At 45.9% G+C, this 22,958-nt stretch overlaps 1 protein-coding gene across 7 annotated transcripts in view; it reads right to left on the reverse strand.

The window, feature by feature from the left end:
- Positions 1-7,995, reverse strand: part of LOC121562156 (Down syndrome cell adhesion molecule-like protein 1 homolog) — a 143,514-nt gene extending 135,519 nt beyond the window's left edge. For all 7 annotated transcript variants that reach the window (XM_041874540.2, XM_041874535.2, XM_041874529.2 and 4 more), the window contains exon 1: positions 7,846-7,995. In XM_041874540.2, coding sequence (XP_041730474.2) covers positions 7,846-7,888 — 43 coding nt within the window. In that variant the 5' untranslated portion in view covers positions 7,889-7,995. The remainder of the gene's footprint in view (positions 1-7,845) is intronic.
- Positions 7,996-22,958: the final 14,963 nt, after the last annotated feature.

The following is a 22,958-nucleotide window of genomic DNA, read 5'->3' on the forward strand; positions in this document are numbered from 1 at the left end:
TTTGTCTATGGAGATTGCATGACTGTGTGCTCGATTTTATACACCTGTCAGCAACAGGTGTGGCTGAAATAGCCGAATCCACTAATTTGAAGGGGTGCCCACATACTTTTGCATATATAGTGTAAATATTAACTAACATAAGCCAAGTGATCTTTGGTACAGCACAAACAGAATGAAAAACATGACACAAGTGATGGCAGAGTATTGAAAGGCTGAGATAGGGATGAAGCCCTCACTAGGTAAGGGTGGCTCTCTCTCCCCTCTCTCTCTCTCTCTCCATTCATTCATCCCTCTCCCCCTTCTCTTCCTCCTCTCCTTCTCTGCATCAACGTCGTTTTTCTCTCCCTTCCTCACTCTGAATATCTTTCTTCTCTCCCTCTTTTTCTCTCCCCACCACTCTCAATCCATCCTACCCTGTATCTCACCCCTTCTCTCTCTCTCTCCTATTATAGTCCTCCAGTACATGGCAGGATATGTTATGTGATTTGAATTTGTATGCCAGACGCAGAGAGTTCAATCCATATAATCTCCTTTCACATTTAACACACACACACAGTCTCTCCGCCCTGGTAATCGCACCACCGTGGAGGACCTCTTTCCCACTCCCCTGGCGTGTGTATGTGTGTGGTTGGGTTAGATCAGGGCCAGGAAAGGGTTAAGGGGTACTACAGGGGGGTCACTGTGTGTGTGTGTGTGTGTGTGTGTGTGTGTGTGTGTGTGTGTGTGTGTGTGTGTGTGTGTGTGTGTGTGTGTGTGTGTGTGTGTGTGTGTGTGTGTGTGTGTGTGTGTGTGTGTGTGTGTGTGTGTGTGTGTGTGTGTGTGTGTGTGTGTGTGTGTGTGTGTGCGTGTGTGCGTGCGTGTGTGTGTGTGTGTGTGCGTGCGTGTATGCGTGCGTGTGTGTTGGGGAGGTCAGTGTTAAGGCTGAGTGGTATTTAAGGTCAAGCTTTATGCTGGAAGTGTGTCGGGGTCGGTGATGAGGGGTGTGAGGGCTGTGAGGTGAGGTGACAGTGTGTCAGTGTGTACATGTGCTTGTGTGCACATACGTGCATGTGTGTGTGAGTGTGTATGTGAGGTCCCTCTCCTATCCGAAATGGAGCAGTTCCTCTGTGTCTAAAAGGTGTAATTTAGGTTGAGTGCAATTTATCCTGTATCATGTGCCATATAAAACACAACTCTCTGCTCATGTTCTGAGAGAGAGACCATTTCAGCACCATGGACAGGGCCACACTTGCTTTTCAGTCACATTTACATTTTAGTCATTTAGCAGACGCTCTTATCCAGAGCAATTAGGGTTAAGTGCCTTGCTCAAGGGCACATTGACAGATTTTTCACCTAGTCAGGTCGAGGATTCGAACCAGTGAGCTTTCGGTTACTGGCCCAAAGCTTTTTACAACAACAAAAAAAGCCCAACATGGTTAAGAAATGAATCCTTGAATCATCATTGAGCATCGCTGTAATCTTAATGTTAAAAGCTAAATGAAATAACTTTCCGGAAATAAACAACACCGAACGCCTGCTGTGACGTCATAAAAAAAGGGCGGCTGCGGAGCGACATCAAAACAAATCGGAGGCATTCCCAGATTGAACTAAATGGGAAGGAACCAAACAGGCTACTGTGAATGATCAATTTGTAAATCGCTCTGGATAAGAGCGTCTGCTAAATTACTTAAATGTAAAATGTAAATGTAATGAGGCGGCTGTTGTGCTGCTGTCCTATTGGTTAATCCATGTCAGTCAGTTGGGCACAGTACAACACAGAGAGGTAGGTACAGTGCTGGACTGGACTCCCATCATGAAGCACAGATTGTGGCCCGCAGCAGAAAGGCCTAAATAAAGATGGCCATAATATAATCCCACAGTCGGTGTCTGGGGGAGAGAGAGAGCCAGGGGGTAGGTCCCGCCAGACTGACAGGGTCTGTCAGCACAACTGTAGAAGGAAGAGAGAGACCAAAGAAAAAAAAGACAACCCCCCACCCTACAAGTGGATATAGAAGCCTAGTACCCAATCCCAAATCAAGCCCCTGAAAGATGGATGAATGTAAACAAGATGGCAGAAAATCCAGCAAACCTTCCAGAGGGCTACATGAGATGACACAATGTTGCTTTCACCAGGAAGCCGTCAAGACATGCCTAGGGGCAGAGGTAAAGGCAAGGGCTTGACTTGGGATTAAAAGGGGACATAGGGACACCCCACGCGGAGCATTGGGGTTTGAGGATTGGAGCAAGGGGCCAGTCTTTACCCCATTCAACAGGGAGTAATGGTGGAAATAAGGAGAGGAGAGAGGACTGAAATAACCCAAATTCTCCCTTTCTTTATTCTGAGACATTTAACCCAATGTCTAACTCACAGTTCTTCCATGCCCTCAGGCTGCCCGTCCTTTTCCCTGGCATGGGCAGAAAGGGAGAGGAGGAGAGGAGTGAGGGAGGGAGCTAGGCACACTCATCCATTTCGGAAGCATATTTTCCTTCCTTCTTCAAGCCTGAATGCATTGATTACAACTGAAGAAGGTCATTGTGATTTGGGTGAGTTCCCTAAAACATCACTCTGTCTCCTGCTCTTGTTCTGCTGCTGTAACACATTTGACTCAAGCATCTCCTCCCTCCACACACAGACACAGACACATTTGCACATTTCCTATGTTTTCTTTCCCCCTTTTGCGGGCAGTATGAAAATCGCGTATGAATATGTATGCCACAGAGGCAGGGATATTGCCTATGGTGAACCACTATGCATAATGCAGTTCTTTCTGTCTCATCTGCATTCACACAGACACACACACACGTCTCTAAGATTCATACCATCCCATGCACACAGGTCAATAAATCTCTCACACACACACAATAACATACACACAAGTATACACAGACACATTCTCAGAGGCAAGAGAGGATATGCCCATTGTTCCTGTTAAGGGTCTGGTGAATCATACAGAATACAATACTCAACATGTTAAGGCAACATAACTCTATTGTCATTGCTGTCAGTTACAACACCACAATAACGTAGTAATGATGTTGTACAAGACATTACGGGAAAGCAAGATGAAATTATAGTCATATTATTGTGAATGCTATTTGATACCCATTTGGCACACAAAGACACTGAAAAGGATAATGCATTGGCGTCACACTGAAATTACCTTGCCGTACACATGCATATGCGCACGCACGCACACATGCACGCACGCACGCACGCACACACCCCCCTTCTCCATATTATGCAGTGTCAGTGGAATATTAGGAGCCATTTCAGCATTTGCGGATCCACTCTCTCCCTCTTCAAAGGAAGGACTTTCACAGTTGTGAAGTGAGTGTCAGATTTTTGGCTGTGATTTATCCTTCATCTACTATCCATCCTTCTCTGAGTCAGAGATAAACAGAGTGATAGTAAGCAAGACAGCTAGAGAAAAGAATGATGTAAAGGAGGGAAAAGAAGAGTTGGCCATGTCACTTTAAAGCAGATTATACCTCCACATGACCCACCTCCTCTCCTCTCAACCCCTCTCCCCCTTCTCCTCTCCTCTCCTTTCATCTCCTCCCCTGGTACAACAGATCTTGTGAAAGCGGAGATGACTGTCAAGTCAGAGGCCACAGAATAGATGCCCCACTCAACAACAGGTGAGAGAATACCCGTTGAGTTAACAAACTCAATTGGACAATCAGAGTCATCAAACTCAATTGAACAATCAGTGTGAATAGGTCAATCTGCCGATGTGCCCTTGAGCAAGGCACTTAACCCTAATTGCTCATGTAAGTCGCTCTGGATAAGAGCGTCTGCTAAATGACGTAAATGTAATGTAAATGTAAACTGGGCGTTAATTTTTGTTCATATTTGTAAAAAAATGTAATAATAATATGGCATTTGTGAGTTACTCATTGGAGGGGCAGAGGAGTGAGGCATCATTTTCTATCTATGTAATTTCCCCGTTTTCCCCATGTGGTCAAGTTACCCTAGGCCTACATGATGCATGCAGGTGAGGAATAGCCTCTGTGGCTTTTCTGTTCACCGGCCAAGTCACCAGCACAAACAGTCCACGGTAGAGCGAGAGGAGGGGATCCGAGTTGACAAGAGAGTGTGGTATTATTGTGGCCGTGCATCTCAGAGACAAATGACAAGTTCATAGGTAAGGTGTTAATTAAGAATACTGTCGGTCAGGAGAGGGGTACATTGCGATAACTCATGGCTAAGGAGAAGACAGGATAGGTCGAGTCCACATCATTTGCTTCAACATGAGAAACTTCATTTAAAAGTTTATATTCAATTAAATAATTTGGCTTCAGATGAAATGAAAGCAAAAATTCCGTGAGTGAGTGGGGACGTAGTAGGCCACGAGGCAGACGCAACACCTCTAGACGCATGCAGTAGTCTACATTAATTCTAGGCAGTCAATTTCTGAATCTGACACATAACACAATTACTACGCGCCCATGCTGCCGTCTCACCTCTCAATTCGTGTGCCTTTTATTTGATTCCAAAATTACACTGCCGTTTCCGCCCGACCGGGCCTTGATGGTAAGTCAGACGAGTGCAATAATGGTTGACAAAATACGTTATGAGGAGAGCAGAGAGCAACACTCCGTTGTCAGAACCATCTGTCCGAGATGATGGCAACAAACGGCTACCCCATCAAACACAACACAAAAGAAGAGGGAGAAGTGCAGTCCTCTAGTCAATGAACTGATTTACTTTTGCAAATCAGTTGCAAATAAGGCTTTAGTTTCAGTTCAAACTAAAGCCTACTAATTACGCAGCTGGGAAGGGATAGTGATTTGGGTAAAACAAGAAGAGAAACCAATTTTGCATATTTCATCGGGTAAGGGGACTGAGTAGAGAGAAAGATGTGTGTGAGGGGGACATTACAGAGATGAGAAAATTGCCTCAAAATGCAGCGTAAAGAAACCAATTATATATTTTGCATAACAAAATGCTTACACATCATAAATTAATAAACACTGATAGGCCGAATAATAAAACAAAATAAATCATTATTATTGTTATTATTTAAACAATAATAATATTCACAATAATAATATTAATTTAGGCAAATGTTCAGAAAATCTGGCTCAGGCAAGACAATTGCCTGAACCCCCCCCCCCACACCATCACCACCATCACCACCACCAGTCATTGAGTCATAATTAGGTTCCCATAAGGTAAGGTAAACGAAATATGCATGCGTAAAACCAAACTGTTTAGATTTGTTGACTGATCTATGTACATCCTACATTCATCCTATGATTCATATCAATTGAAATTGTACAGTCATTCAATATTCGGTTTAAAATCGATTGGAGGCCTGTCAGCCTGAACTGGATAAAACCGGAATCAGCAATGAATTGATAAAATAACCATAGTATCTCTCTCTCATTATTTTACAAACCGTAGTCTTGATCAAAATATTGGGTGTTTGAATTTGTGTAGCCATAATAATGATAAAACATTAGGCTTTAATTATCGCAAATTATTATTAACATTATTAAGTTAATACATTGCAACAAATATGAACAATCATTGCCATCACCAACAGGCCTGATTGTTCCAGCTGAACAGATGGCGCGGATAGCATCTTTCCCTGCTGATTTGTTTTGTGTCTCATCACATTTCAATAAAATGACAAGCGACCCTCCAGATCATGACAAAGAAGAATGAGCGCACCCCACCTCACTCCCTCTCTTTCTCCCCCCCCACCCCCCCTGTTTCCAACCCGGGGTTGGTGTGTGCTGGTATGGCCGAGAGGCATCAATTAAGGGGCATCTGGTTATTCATATTGCACTCAAATGACTAATTAGCCTACTGGAAACGACAACTAAAATAATATTTCTGAGAATATCAAGTCATGCAAGAATGTATGGAAGCGATATTCATCAAATTAAGCACAGGGTGTTGTGTGCCTTTCCACGAAAGTAAGAACCGTTATGGAGGCGCGGCCAACTCAGGAAAATACGCAGTCCTAATGCATATGCATGTCAGATTATTGGCTAAAAAATATATCTGATCAAATCTTCTCTTTAAAATTAAAACACAAATGGGAGTTACGTTAAATCAGATAGTATGTAAATACAACATTGATTGTTGACAAAAATGAACGAATAAAGGAAAAAAACTATGCTAAATGGAAGTTTGTTTTCGACTGCGTTATCTCCATCTCTTCCCTCCACTCTTTCCGCTCCACTGTCTAGCTGCATCCCCCACCCCTCCCTCCCTCCTTTCACCACACACACACACACACACACACACACACACACACACACACACACACACACACACACACACACACACACACACACACACACACACACACACACACACACACACACACACACACACACACACACACACACACACACACACACACACACACACACACACACACACACACACACACACACACACACACACACACACACACACACACACACACACAGTACATCTTGTTCAGTCACGGGACAAGGCGATGTGCAGTACATAATAATAAATACAAAAACTGTAATCCAATTAAACACAACAAAAACACAACAAAAAACCCTAGTCACAACAGCAGCACCACGCACACATACCACACCATCCCCGACTGTTGGCCTGCAAGGATATAGTCCATGTATTTCAAATGTCTAAAAGGGCATCCACTCATGAAAACACATAATGAAAAGAATAGAGACAGGGCCTATCTGCATGTGGTCCTAGGCCTAATTACGTTTTGGACAATTATTTATGTATTCATTTATTTGAACATATCTTGGGGTTATGACTGAATTTGATGGACTAGATTAAATTCAAGTTGTTGAAATGGTTGACAAACGTTCAATCTGAAGCAATTATTTAATCAAAACCATATTTAAGCTTCCTCTCGATCTGCAGTATTTTTCCATGCAAACCCAATCAGTATGTAGAATCTGAGGCCATAGAAAATGGAGGATGCATAATTAGACTACTGATAATAACAACTGAGTGTGTCTGCATGCGCTGACCCATATCATTCTAGAAAATGAAGCAAATTGCCAACAGTGGAGAAATTATCTGCGTAAAATCCCAGCGTTCAATATCCTCAGCATCAGTTTACAAATGTTTTGGCCCTTATTGTGTTGGAACACACACACACACACTAAAAGGTACCCTCATCTACAGACACACTAAAAGGTACGCTCATTTACAGACACGCACTAATTTGGTGCGCTAAAGAAACCATATTAGCAAATGACACATAAGCCTGACACCTTCTGTTATCTGTTATGGGACAGAGGAAAGAGAGTAAACAAATGTACACTTGTCTACCCCTCTACTGTTCCGGTAAACATCCTACAGCTCAGAGACGCAGTTGGAGTATGTAACAGCATGTAGCTCTCAATCTTTGCGCCTGCATGTCTTCCTCTCCTATTGTTGTGTCTCCATAGTCATGACAACTCGACCTGTTCATAAATGCAAATAGTGTTACCTCCCCCATTTTAACTGCCACAGACAGCGTTTAGGGAGATATGGACCACACTGCTAATCTGTCTGTTCCTTCTCAAATAAAGTCAACATATTTATGCAGCTGCATAATGCATCCTTGGTTTTATCAATACATCTGAAAGAAGGGATGGTGGCTGAAAAGTCCTTCTAATTGTCATCCTCCATCCTAAGTGTGCTTAAAGCGATTAAGCCAATCAAAATCAAGCTTTTTATCCAAGTGAAGATTGGCCATTGACTTCAACAGTCCAAAAAAAAAAGGGAATTTAAAGTTGTGACTTTTATAAATTCCAACCCAACATCATTTATTGTAGCACAAATAAACACAAATAGCCTGTATGCACCCCAACTTCAACATTGCATTGGAGAGAGCAATAGTTTGCGTGTCTTTCACGTACCTTCTTGTAAAGAATACAGCAGGAATAAAGTTACCAGCCACATGCCATAAATAGCAGGTATATTTCTCAGGAATTTTGTGCAATCCCGACGAGTGCACGGCGCAGCGTTCGGCCAGACGAGGCTCCGTGCTGGAGTGGTGACGATGCTCACCGGCGATCTCTCCAGCCCTAGTCCCAGACTCGCCAGCGCCGAGGAACGGCCACTGATCTGGTCCCGCCTCCCGTACCCTCCCCTAACCGTTACCGTCATCCGAAAGGGCCCCTCCCCAGCTAATGTAATGATGCGCCGTGATGGAGAAGTGAGGCAGTGCGTCTACTTTACGAGGACCACACGTATGGAGAGGCAGAGCGCTATGACATATGGAGTGCTTCTTTTGCGCGGGTGGGGGGTGGTTTGTTACGATTCTGCAGCGTTGGGTGTTTGTTTATGGGGGCTCAGGTCTGTGGTGTCTTGAGGTGTGTTAGAACAGGTTCGCTCTTTATCTGGAAAGGTCCATGGACGCGCGCACCTGTGGACTTTTGCCGCGCAACGGTCTTCACTTCCCGCACAATGCAGCTCACTCATTCAGTGATATCAGCTTGGCACAATGGATATAGATACATTTACGTTTGATAGGCTACTTTATAGATAAAGGTGTTCTTATTTTTGCGTGCTATTTTTTGTTGCTTGGGTAGCCTAATACATGCAGGATTGAGAGACTCAAGAAACAATTTTGTTTAGTCAGATTGATATGAAGACCAAACAATGAAACTCTCTCTCTCTCTCTCTCTCTCGCTCTCTCGCTCTCTCTCTCTCTCTCTCTCTCTCTCTCTCTCTCTCTCTCTCTCTCTCTCTCGCTCGCTCTGGCACAGACGCCGTGCCACACACGGCTCAGCGCTTCAAAAAATTTCTGCCGCCCTCTCTCCAAACACACACACACACACACACACACACACACACACACACACACACACACACACACACACACACACACACACACACACACACACACACACACACACACACACACACACACACACACACACACACACATACAGAGAGAGACACACACACACAGGTATGAAATATATTCTGTTCATGTTTTATTACCACAGTCTACACATAAAAAAAGTAGGGTATAATAAATTAGGGTATAATGATATCAGTGAAACTGGTTCATAGTTTTTGTCAAAATATAACTTTGTTAAATTACATTGATTTAAGTTGTTAATTTGTAAGATGATGATGTATAGCCCTGGGTAAAGGTCATGGGAAGTGAACCATGGTGAGTTAGAGGATATTCTGACATGGTTCATAAAACCACTGGTTTTCTCAGCTTTGCATTGAACCCCACTACCCCCTGCAGACAACGGCCCAAGAGCCAGTTACAACATTACATAGGATTTGTCCAAAATGGCACCCTATTCCCTATATAGTGTACTACTTTTGACCAGAGCCCCTATTATGGACGCTAGTCAAAAGAAGTGCACTATAAATGGAATAGGGTGCCATTTCGGAGGCACATCTAGAGAGAAACCCAGCTATACCTCAGTGATTCCACTGTAGCCTTCTGTGTTGTTCCCGACAGTTCCTCCTCAGCAGGCACTATCCATGCCCCCTCACATGTAATTATTGAATAGCTACACGTACGGTAATGTTATTGAATATAGGGTATACGAGGCACAGTCACCAAAAACAAATGGATCCTGATATCTGTCAACCCTCATCCTCCTCCCCCACATACTGAAGTCTACATACAGAACGAACCAAATAACTAAGCTCCAAAATACAGGACCACCCTGACTGTATTCGAAAGGATTGGCTAGAAATCTTCAGACTACAATGTCACCTAAGTGTCATCTTGAAAATGTTCTCTATCTTCAGTTAAGCATGAATCAGACCCAGAGACTTCAGCTTCATCATTATTTGAGACAAGGATTTGCAGTAATGGAGGGGAAAGCTTTTGCAGTGGCCATCGCCACAACAGCCACAGAAGAGAAACTTGACTCTTAGTCAAGCTACATGTAAGCTTGACGAAGTGGGAGACATAAGAAAGGGTGGTTGTAGATCGAGCTAAATGTGAGCTTACAGTAGCTTGGTCTCTCCCTTCCACAGAACATCTACTGTAGTGTAGCAAACTAGCAGCTGTGCATCCTCTCTCCATTATGTAACAAGTGGAGAGAGAGAGAGAGAGAGACACTGTTCGCCACCTAACTACTCCCATGTACAGACAAGTGAGAGCACACGCACTCACACACACACACTCACACACACACACACACACACACACACACACACACACACACACACACACACACACACACACACACACACACACACACACACACACACACACACACACACACACACACACACACACACACACACACACACACACACACACACACACACACACACCCCCTAAGTGTCCATGGCCAAGTAAATACTACAAGTGGCTAGGAGAAACGTAGCCCTGAGAAAATGGACAGTTTGGGTTTCAAATCATCTGACTAGTAGAGAGGAGTGAAGTCTGTCTCCTTCAACCTTCCCTCACCTCTCAGCCGGCCTATTACAACTTCACTGACTCACTTCTAGAACCAGTTGTAAATACCCATCAACCCACAGTAGTCATAGACTTCACAATAACCAAATCCAGCTCCATTCACAGAAAGAGCCAACCTGCTGTGGGCAGTAAGTGACATATAGGCTATGTTACCACATGGAAAGGCTGCAAAACCTATCTACTTAGGTCTGATCTGACCCTTTCTGACAGCACAAAGCAGGTTATACTGTACTTCAAGCGGTGATCATCATGAGATGTGACAGTCCAGTAAAATGGCAAGCTCCCAGCCAGCAACGGATATCGCTTTGGACAAGATTCAAGCCGTCCAAGGCGCACCACATGATTAATCTGCATCACCTCTTTCCCCCTCTTTATTTGTTGCCTGGAGATACAGAGGGAGGAAAAGAGAGAGGGAGGCAGATAGAAAGAGGTTGGGAGAGTAAAAGGAAAACAGGAATAGAGAGCAGCTGAGACAGAGTTTGGGAGAAGCTGGGAGAAAGATAGTAAGAAAAGGAAGAGAGAAATGTGGCTGAAAGAGAGGAAAAAAGAGAGCCTGTGTGAGAAAGAGAGGCTGTGAGAAGGAGAGAGAGAGGGAGCAATGAGGCAGGTGGGTTAATGTGAATGTTAATGCTAATACTCAGCCAATCAGAGGGCCCCTCAGGCCATCACTACATGCTAGGATCATATTAGTGCTAATGTATCTGGTTTTAATACACAGCCCCAGCCCCCATGGAGTCTGCAAGGTCACCGCTGGGGGAGGGGGGATAGGTGGAGGGGAACACACCACATCACTGGTCCACTGGGTCAGTTAGGCCTGGGGGTTGGGATGGGGGTCAACTCCAGGAAGCGGGGGGAAGGCAATGACATGGGCACTGGATAATCAAATGGTGTGGAGGGACAACTTCCATTAACACAAATGTCCATTTGGACTCTATAGTGATACAATAACAAACATGTTGACTATGGTGGACAGGTAGTAAGACTGCCTAGTGCACTTCCCCATCTCTACCACCTCCCAGCTCCAGTCTGCCTGCCGCAGATCTCTCCATGCTCCAGTGAGCAGAACACCTCACCCTGTGTGTCGTGTGCTGCATTAGATTCATCTGCATTAGGCTAATATGAATCTCAGAACTGAGCCTGCCTGCCGCTGCACATTCAAGGAATGCACCAGCGTGTACGCATTTTACCAAGTGTTTTTAGATATAAAAGTGTTGTATGTACGCACAGCACTGTGTGTGTATGCAGGAACACAGAGGAGCGGAGAATATTTCTGGTACCTCTCCTTCCCTACAGCCCACTGTGGGGGGGTGGTGGTGGTGGGGTGGTTTGCTGAAGCGAGACGTCAGGTGGTGTTAATTTATTCAAATGAGCCAGAGAGGATAACAAGAGGAGGGGGATTGAGGAACTGGGGGCTACCTCGTCCTGTAGGATGCGCATCTCTCTCTTAAACTCTCTCTCTCTCTTCTCCCTCCCTTGTTTTTCTGTGTGTATATATTAGATAATCTCTGCATGAGATAGAGGGAAAGCGGGAAGGAGGAAAGGGAGATGGAAGTAGGGGGTTGAGATGATGAGATTGAAAAAGGAAGCAGGAAAAATAAATGGTGACTGATGCAAATGATTAGCAGCGCACTGGAAAGTCCCTGAGGCTAACCACAGCACACAGACAAAAACACAATGTTCAAGTACTGTCCAAACCACATCCAATATGGCCGCCATTTAAGCCAATCTCTGTGGGTCCAATATGGATCCAGTCCAGTGCATCAGACTGCAATGAATTACATCCTAGAAACACACTTCACCACATACCTATTAGAATCCTCAAATGTGTCTTAGATATGGGAATTCTACTATATACTCTCTGATAAAGATAGAGAAAAAAACGACAGGAAGATGGGCACTGAAGATATGCATCTCTATAAGGGTCCAGTTGGAGATATGGATCAAATATATCTGGTGACACCTAGTGGTGATATGTCTTACTGGCGACAGTAAGCAAGTTCTGATGGTCATCTTTTGTCTCATCTGGACATGGACACAGCCTCTTCTTCCTGCCAGGTCACAAAACACAATGACCCGGTTCAATATCAGCCCATAGCCCCATCCCCAAGCCACTATCTGTTCTATATCGTGGAGCTCCGCCCCCACAGAGGCACCTTTGGCTTTCTCTGAAAGCCATCAAAGAAGCTGACAGAACGCCCCTTCTGAATGCTCCCATCTCTGACGGCGGCCTCTTTGGAGTTGCCGTCGCGGAGGCCACGGAGTGCTTTAATAAGATGAAGGGAAGAGAGCATTCTAAGCACCTTCCTCTAGAAAGAGCGGCATCCCCTCACTGAGACACGGCCCCCCATGCTTCCGCCTCATCACGGGCCACGACCTGGAGCGTCGGCACGTTGTTGTGCCCGACGACAGGTGACCACTGGCGACACACCTCCACTCCTGCACTGGAGCCACCCAAGGGGTGGCAGCCAGCGGCGGACGGGGCCTTGGAGGACTACAGACGTTTCCTACTGAATGCTCGTCTGCTTTGCGCTTTCCTACTATCAGAGCATTATTGGGAATGGCGTCGAAACTGTTCTCTGCTCACCTGGTAAGAGCAGACGTTGAGGCGGGGTTACACCATTCAATTTCACTGCCCCCCTCCACCCTTTACGGGGTTTTGGAGAAGGTCGAAGCTCTAAACAAAGAGATTGAAGGACTTCTGGTGAAGGAGGCGGTAACAGTAGTTCCCCCGGAGCCTTACTTTCTCGTGCCAAAGAAGACGGAGGCATGAGGCCAATTCTGGATTTGCAGACTTTAAACAAGTCTGTAGCCAAATGGCCTTTTCGCATGCTCATGACAAAATGTTTGTTGGAATGTACGGTGCTTTGCAAAAGTATTCATCCCCCTTGGCGTTTTTCCTATTTTGTTGCATTACAACCTTTATTTTAAATTGATTTTTATTTGGATTTCATGCAATGGACATACACAAAATAGTCCAAATTGGTGAAGTGTTTCAAAAAATTCTAAAAAATAAATAACGGAAAAGGTAATCAGAGAGGCAACAAAGATACCAAAGATAACCCTGAAGGAGCTGCAAAGCTTCACAGTGGAGATTGGAGTATCTGTCCATAGGACCACTTTAAGCCATACACTCAACAGAGCTGGGCTTTACGGAAGAGTTGCCAGAAAAAAGCCATTGCTTAAAGAAAAAAATAAGCAAACACATTTGGTGTTTTCCAAACGGCATGTGGGAGACTCCCCAAACATGGAAGAAGGTACTAAGGTCAGATGAGACTAAAATTGAGCTTTATGGCCATCAAGGAAAGTGCTACGTCTGGCGCAAACCCAACACCTCTCATCACCCCGTCACACCATCCCCACAGTGAAGCATGGTGGTGGCAGCATCATGGTGTGGGGATGTTTTTCATCGGCAGGGACTGGGAAACTGGTCAGAATTGAAGGAATGATGGATGGCGCTAAATAAAGGGAAATTCTTGAGGTAAACCTGTTTCAGTCTTCCAGAGATTTGAGACTGGGATGGAGGTATATAGAAGAAGGTACTCTTGTCAGATGAGACTAAAATTGAGCTTTTTGGCCATCAAGGAAATCCAATCAAATCAAATCAAATTGTATTGGCCACATGCGCCGAATACAACAGGTGCAGACATTACAGTGAAATGCTTACTTACAGCCCTTAACCAACAGTGCATTTATTTTTAATAAAAAAGTAAAATAAAACAACAACAAAAAAAGTGTTGAGAAAAAAAGAGCAGAAGTAAAATAAATTAACAGTAGGGAGGCTATATATACAGGGGGGTACCGGTGCAGAGTCAATGTGCGGGGCACCGGCTAGTTGAGGTAGTTGAAGTAATATGTACATGTGGGTAGAGTTAAAGTGACTATGCATAAATAATTAACAGAGTAGCAGCAGTGTAAAAAGATGGGGTGGGGGGGCAGTGCAAATAGTCCGGGTAGCCATGATTAGCTGTTCAGGAGTCTTATGGCTTGGGGGTAGAAGCTGTTGAGAAGTCTTTTGGACCTAGACTTGGCACTCCGGTACCGATTGCCGTGCGGTAGCAGAGAGAACAGTCTATGACTAGGGTGGCTGGAGTCTTTGACAATTTTGAGGGCCTTCCTCTGACACCGCCTGGTATAGAGGTCCTGGATGGCAGGAAGCTTGGCCCCAGTGATGTACTGGGCCGTACGCACTACCCTCTGTAGTGCCTTGCGGTCGGAGGCCAAGCAGTTGCCATACCAGGCAGTAATGCAACCAGTCAGGATGCTCTCGATGGTGCAGCTGTAGAATTTTTTGAGGATCTGAGGACCAATGCCGAATCTTTTCAGTCTCCTGAGGGGGAATAGGCTTTGTCGTGCCCTCGTCACGACTGTCTTGGTGTGTTTGGACCATGATAGTACGTTGGTGATGTGGACACCAAGGAACTTGAAGCTTTCAACCTGTTCCACTACAGCCCTGTCGATGAGAATGGGGGCGTGCTCAGTCCTCTTTTTTTTATTGTAGTCCACAATCATCTCCTTTGTCTTGGTCACATTGAGGGAGAGGTTGTTATCCTGGCACCACACGGCCAGGTCTCTGACCTCCTCCCTATAGGCTGTCTCATCGTTGTCAGTGATCAGGCCTACCACTGTTGTGTCGTCGGCAAACTTAATGATGGTGTTGGAGTCGTGCCTGGCCATGCAGTCATGGGTGAACAGGGAGTACAGGAGGGGGACTGAGCACGCACCCCTGAGGGGCCCCCCGTGTTGAGGATCAGTGTGGCAGATGTGTTGTTACTTACCCTTACCACCTGGGGGCGGCCAGTCAGGAAGTCCAGGATCCAGTTGCAGAGGGAGGTGTTTAGTCCCAGGATCCTTAGCTTAGTGATGAGCTTTGAGGGCACTATGGTGTTGAATGCTGAGCTGTAGTCAATGAATAGCATTCTCACGTAGGTGTTCCTCTTGTCCAGGTGGGAAAGGGCAGTGTGGAGTGCAATAGAGATTGCATCATCTGTGAATCTGTTGGGGCGGTATGCAAATTGGAGTGGGTCTAGGGTTTCTGGGATAATGGTGTTGATGTGAGCCATGACCAGCCTTTCAAAGCACTTCATTGCTACAGACGTCAGTGCTACGGGTCGGTAGTCATTTAGGCAGGTTATCTTAGTGTCCTTGGGCACGGGGACTATGGTGGTCTGCTTGAAACATGTTGGTATTACAGACTCAGTCAGGGACATGTTGAAAATGTCAGTGAAGACACTTGCCAGTTGGTCAGCACATGCTCGGAGTACACGTCCTGGTAATCCGTCTGGCCCTGCGGCCTTGTGAATGTTGACCTGCTTAAAAGTCTTACTCACATCGGCTACGGAGAGCGTGATCACATAGTCATCCGGAACAGCTGGTGCTCTCATGCATGCTTCAGTGTTGCTTGCCTCGAAGCGAGCATAGAAGTGGTTTTGCTCGTCTGGTATGCTTGTGTCACTGGGAAGCTTGCGGCTGTGCTTCCCTTTGTAGTTTGTAATAGTTTTCAAGCCCTGCCACATCCGACGAGCGTCAGAGCCGGTGTAGTACGATTCAATCTTAGTCCTGTATTGACTCTTTGCCTGTTTGATGGTTCGTCGGAGGGCATAGCGGGATTTCTTATATGCGTCCGGGTTAGAGTCCCGCTCCTTGAAAGCGGTAGCTCTACCCTTTAGCTCAGTGCGGATGGTTGGGGTATGTACGGTCACTGTGGGTACGACATCATCGATGCACTTATTGATGAAGCCAGTGACTGATGTGGTGTATTCCTCAATGCTATCTATAGAGTTTTTTTTTCCTCTGGTTGCACATTTAACATGCTGGTAGAAATTAGGTAGAACAGATTTAAGTTTCCCTGCATTAAAGTCCCCGGCCACTAGGAGCACTGCCTCTGGATGAGCGTTTTCCTGTTGACTTATGGCCTTATACAGCTCATTCAGTGCAATCTTAATGCCAGCATTGGTTTGTGGTGGTAAATAGACAGCTATGAAAAATATAGATGAAAACTCTCTTGGTAAATAGTGTGGTCTACAGCTTATCATTAGATACTCTACCTCAGGCGAGCAAAACCTCGAGACTTCCTTAGTATTTGATTTTGTGCACCAGCTGTTGTTTACAAATATACACAGACCGCCACCCCTTGTCTTACCGGAGTCAGCCGTTCTATCCTGCCGATGTAGCGTATGTTTCCATGTCGTCGTTCAGCCACGACTCGGTGAAACATAAGATATTACAGTTTTTAATGTCCCGTTGGTAGGATAACCATAATCTTAGGTCATCCAATTAATTTTCCAATGATTGAAGATTGGCTAATAGGATTGATGGGAGCGGCAGTTTACTCGCTCGCCGTCGGATCCTTACAAGGCACCCCGACCTACGTCCACGATATCTCTGTCTCTTCCTCATGCGAATGATGGGGATTTGGGCCTTGTCAGGTGTCTGTATGATATCCTTCGCGGCCGCCTCGTTGAAGAAAAATTATTAGTCCAATACGAGGTGAGTAATCGCTGTCCTGATATCCAGAAGCTCTTTTTGGTTATAAGAGACGATGGCAGAAACATTATGTACAAAATAAATTACAAATAACGCGGAAAAACACACATAATAGTACAATTGGTTAGAGGGCTGTAAAACGGCAGCCATCTTCTCCGGCGCAAACCCAACACCTCTCATCACCCCGAGAACACCATCCCCACAGTGAAGCATGGTGGTGGCAGCATCATGCTGTGGGGATGTTTTTCATCGGCAGGGACTGGGAAACTGGTCAGAATTGAAGGAATGATGGATGGCGCTAAATACAGGGAAATTCTTGAGGTAAACCCGTTTCAGTCTTCCAGAGATTTGAGACTGGGACGGAGGTTCACCTTCCAGCAGGACAATGACCCTAAGCATACTGCTAAAGCAACACTCGAGTGGTTTAAGGGGAAACATTTAAATATCTTGGAATGGCCTAGTCAAAGCCCAGACCTCAATCTAATTGAGAATCTGTGGTATGACTTAAAGATTGCTGTACACCAGCGGAACCCATCCAAATTGAAGGAGCTGGAGCAGTTTTGCCTTGAAGAATGGGCAAAAATCCCAGTGGCTATATGTGCCAAGCTTATAGAGACATTCCCCCAAGAGACTTGCAGCTGTAATTGTGGCAAAAGGTGGCTATACAAAGTATTGCCTTTCGGGGGAAGGGGGTGAATTGTTATGCATGCTCAAGTTTTCAAATTTTTTTGTCTTTCTTGTTTGTTTCACAAAAAAAAAATATTTTGCATCTTCAAAGTGGTAGGCATGTTGTGTAAATCAAATGATACAAATCCCCCCAAAATCCATTTTAATTCCATGTTGTAAGGCAACAAAATAGTAAAAATGCCAAGGGGGGTAAATACATTTGCAAGCCACTGTATCCATATGAACAACTTTTGCACGAGCATCGACCTGAGGGAACCGTACATCCATGTGCAGGTGCTTCCGTGTCACAGGAAGTTTCTGCGTTTTGATTTCCAAGGAGCAGCGTACGAGTACACAAGAATGCCGTTTGTGTACGCCTTAGCTCCTCGCACCTTTTACAAATGTGTGGAGGCTGCATTGAAGCTGCTGCATCATTAGGGAGTCAGGATTCTGGCATAGTTGGATGACCTGCTGGTTCTCGCCCTGTCAGCAGAACTGGTGATCACACACATGGCCCGACTGGTGATTCACCTCACACGTCTGGGGTTTGCAGTGAAATGGAAGAAGAGCTCGCCTTGGCCGAGTCAGCAGAGTGTCTACCTGGGTCTACAGCTAGACACCGCGACTATGACAACATGGCTTTCGGATCCACAGAATTCTGCGATCTTGTCGACCCTCAACCGGTTACATACAATGCGCACGGTATTGGTGCACTCCGTCATGTCCCTTCTGGGTCTCATGTCAGCGGCCCACACTGTGGTCCCTCTGGGGCTTCTGTGCAGACCTGGATCATTGGAGAGACCCACACGTTCTGACTTGCTGTGTTCCCATGGGCAGAGTGTCCTCGCACATCCCAGTCTTTACAGACGCATCTCTGATGGGATGGGATGGGTAGTGTCAAGCTCTGGCAGTGGGGGATGTGTGGCCTCCAACAGAGCATCACCTCAACCTCCTGGAGCTGGAAACGGTTCTATTGGTGCTACAGAACTTTGCAACCTTGCTCCGAGGATGCAGTGTGTTGGTGTGGTCAGACAACCGGACCACAGCGGCTTATGTAAACCGCCAATGGGGGGATGAGATCTCCTGCTCTTCACACCCTGGCGGAGGAACTGTGGCTGTGGGCTCACAAGCATCTTCTCTCGTTGATGGCAAGCCACATTCCGGGCCACCTCAACATGGGGGCGGACCTCAAGTACAGAGGAGGACCTCAGAAGGACGTGTTGCGCCTACACCCCGACATTGTCAGATCTCTTTTCAACACGAGAGAATGCACATTGTCCCCTCTGGTTCTCTCTTCAGGCCCAGGACGAACCACCAATGGAATTGGATGCGTTCGCACACCACCCGTGGTCGACAGTTCTCCTGTACGCTTTCGCCCCAACATCCTGCATTCTCCCATTGGTGGCACGGGTGAGACTGGAAGGACTGTCGGTCAATCTGATGGTTGGTGCCGCAGAGAATTAACCATTTGTGTTGTCCTGTGGAGAGTGTTCTCTCTTTCCTGCAATATTTGTTAGACATTCAACATTTGCCGTCCACCATTAAGGTGTATGCTTCTGTGATTGTTGGCTGTCATAAGGGTTTTGGCGGAAAGTCTGTTTTTAGCCTTGAAAGCATCTTCTGCTAGAAACGCGGTGGCTCTGGCCTGTGGCCTGAGCGACAGTTCAGCAGTGCTAGATGCCTTGACAACCGCCGTTTGAGCTTTTGGTCCAGGTCTCTTTGAGGATGCTATCTTTAAAGCCAAGCGTGTCAGTGATCTATGCGCTCTGTCGACGCGACCTGACTGTCTCCTCCATCAATTTTCGATCTGAGCAGGGCGGTGTTGCATCCTAATCCGGCGTTCATGCTTAAGATTATTAAGAGCTCTTAAAGATCATAGATCCTTGAGGTGTAAGCCTTCTCTCCTCCTCATCCTGGGGAGAGAGAGGAATGACTCCGTCGTCTGTGTCCTGTCCTCGATTTGGCGTGTTATGTGGAACGCATGACGATAGTTAGGTCATCACCCGAAATGTTTGTGTGCTATGGTGCTGCGGCCATCGGTTGGCCACTCTTAAAATTGCCGTTGTCTGACTGGCTCTGCAATGGCATTGCCTTGCCTTATGAGACTAAGGGGCACCCAGTGCCTTCATCCATTAGAGCTCACTCCACACAGGGAGCTGAGGCCTCCTCTGCCCTTTTCAGGGGTACAGGGGTCGAGGATATCTGCGCGGCAGCGCCGTGGTCGATGCCTTCCCCTTTGATCCGTTTCTTCCTTTTGGATATGTCATCGGGCTCTCTCGCACAGTCTGTACTTACATTTTTACATTTTACATTTTAGTCATTTAGCAGACGCTCTTATCCAGAGCGACTTACAGAAGCAATTAGGGTTAAGTGCCTTGCTCAAGGGCACATCGACAGATTTTTCACCTAGTCGGCTTGGGGATTAGAACCAGCGACCTTTCGGTTACTGGCACAACGCTCTTACCCACTTAGCTACCTGCCGCCCCCACTTGGCTTGCCTGCTGACACATACACTACAAAAGTATGTGGACACCCCTTCAAATTAGTGGATTCGGCTATTTCAGCCACACCTGTTGCTGATAGGTGTATAAAATCCAGCAGCCATGCAATCTCCATAGACAAACATTGACAGCAGAATGGCCTTACTGAAGAGCTCAGTGACTTTCAACATGGCACCGTCATAGGATGCCACCTTTCCAATAAGTCAGTTTGTAAAATGTCTGCCCTTCTAGAGCTGCCCCGGTCAACTGTAAGCACTATTATTGTGAATTGGAAATGTCCAGGAGCAACAACAGCTCAGCCACACAAGCTCACAGAAAGGGACCGCAGAGTGCTGAAGCGTGTAACGCCAAAAAATCATCTGTCCTCGGTTGCAACACACACTACCGAGTTCTAAACTGCCTCTGGAAGCAAAGTCAGCACAAGAACTGTTCGTCGGGAGCTTCATGAAATGGGTTTCCATGGCCGAGCAGCCTAAGATCACCATGCGCAATGCCAAGCGTTGGCTGGAGTGGTGTAAAGCTTGCCGCCATTGGACTCTGGAGCAGTGGAAACGCATTCTCTGGAGTGATGAATCACGCTTCACCATCTGGCAGTCCGACGGATTAATCTGGGTTTGGCGAATCCCAGGAGAACGCTACCTGCTCGAATTCATAGCGCCAAGTTTGATGGTGGGGTAATAATGGTCTGGGGCTGTTTTTCATGGTTCTGACTTGGCCCCTTAGTTCCAGTGAATTGAAATCTTAATGCTACAGCATACAATGACATTCTAGACGATTCTGTGCTTCCAACTTTGTGGCAACAGTTTGGGGAAGGTCCTGTTTCAGCATGACAATGCCCCCGTGCACAAAGCGAGGTCCATACAAAAATGGTTTGTCGAGATCGGTGTGGAAGAACTTGACTGGCCTGCACAGAGCCCTGACCTCAACCCCATCGAACACCTTTGGGATGAATTGGAACACCGACTGTGAACCAGGCCTAATCGCCCAACATCAGTGCCTGACCTCACTAATGCTCTTGTGGCTGAATGGAAGCAAGTCCCCGAAGCAATGTCCCAACATCTAGTGGAAAGCCTTCCCAGAAGAGTGGAGGCTGTTAAAGCAGCAAAAGGGGGACCAACTCCATATTAATGCCAATGATTTTGGAATGAGACACGACGATTTGGTAATGTAGTGTATGTCTCCCACAATGCAGGACATATGGGCTCCTGAGTGGTGCAGTGGTCTAAGGCACTGCAGCTCAGCGCTTGAGGCGTCATTACAGATCCCCTGGTTCGATTCCAGGCTGTATTGCAACCGGCTGTGATTGGGAGTCCCATAGGGCGGTGCACAATTGGCCCAGCGTCGTCCGGGTTTGGCCGGTGTAGGCCGTCATTGTAAATAAGAATTTGTTCCTAACTGACTTGCCTAGTTAAAGAAAGAAAATGTGTGCTCATGATTACTATTGCAGTTCAGTACATTATTTATCTTGCCCACCAGTCGTTGAATAGGTGGTGAGTTGACTAAGGACACAGTACTTACTCCGTTGGTCTACACTCTGTCGTACTTGGTCCTAGCCACATATGGGCCTGACCTTTTTTTCATGAGGGCAGGTCTACAAACATCTGACTCCTCCCTAAAAGCATTACCGCTCCACAATAAAGACCTATAGTTACTGGGTATGTAACTCCAGTTCTGTCAGTGGAGCTGAGCCCCATAGGTCTCGCTGAAGTTTTTTGGGAGGTTTTTGGGAGGTTGATTGTAGAGGCGCACTCCATTATATAGGGGCAGATGTGCTCTCATTGGCTGGATCTCGTGCATTATTAATTTGTCAGGCAATTGGCTGCCTAGGCAGCAGGGTAAACCAAAAGGAGCAAAGAACCCTTATGGGGCTCCACTCCACTCATAGAACTGGAGTTACATACCCAGTAACTATAGTTCTATGTCATCAGATCTGAAGGGACTGGACGGGGATACACTATGTGATGACCCTAACTAACTAGCCTTTCACAGGGGTATTTGGGTCCTGCCAAATTGCTTAAACCCATAGCTATTCTGTCCTTTCAGATCTTTCAGATCTGTTCATATCAGGACAGAATGAGTGAGTGAAAGGGGCTTGGGCTTAAATGCCCTGAATGGAACTGGTGTGGTATAATCTTTGGCTACCGTGTCAGTTTTCCTACCCCAGTAGAAGACGATCTGTGTGTGTGTGTGTGTGTTAGTGTGTGTGTGTGAGCGTGACAGGGCATGCAGAGCATTGCTGCGAGAAGACTTTCCATCTTGACCCCTATGCTCAGATCTTATCACTTTCCCACGCTTCACAGTCCCCCCCACACCTACACACACACAGTAAATAAGGATCTTTATCACCTCGACAGGTTAAATAAGCATTGCCCTGAGTGTTTAACTGGCATTAAATAGTGGAAAACAACACACTGCTTATCTCTGTATGTTCCGATTGCAACAAGCTCTCACAGTCTTACTGCAAATTTCTAAGTTGCTCCAAAAGTCACATTTCAAAGTGTTTTTGTTGCGCTTGCTGGTCTGTATAGTTCCTCCTGCTGCTCTGTATCCTTCCATTTCTCCAAACATCACATTTTGAAGTTAAGGGTTTAGGCACTCATTCCGAAAGGTTAAGGTAAGGGTTAAGGTTTGGGATAGGGTTAAAACATGAAGTTTAGGAACTCAATCCGAAAGGTTAAGGTAAGGGTTAAGGTTTGGGATAGGGTTAAAACATGAAGTTTAGGAACTCAATCCGAAAGGTTAAGTTAAGGGTTAAGGTTTGGGATAGGGTTAAAACATGAAGTTTAGGAACTCAATCCGAAAGGTTAAGGTAAGGGTTAAGGTTTGGGATAGGGTTAAAACATGAAGTTTAGGAACTCAATCCGAAAGGTTAAAGTAAGGGTTAAGGTTTGGGATAGGGTTAAAACATGAAGTTTAGGAA

The sequence above is a fragment of the Coregonus clupeaformis genome, chromosome 5 (assembly GCF_020615455.1).
Source record: "Coregonus clupeaformis isolate EN_2021a chromosome 5, ASM2061545v1, whole genome shotgun sequence".
Taxonomy (NCBI): Eukaryota; Metazoa; Chordata; class Actinopteri; order Salmoniformes; family Salmonidae; genus Coregonus; species Coregonus clupeaformis.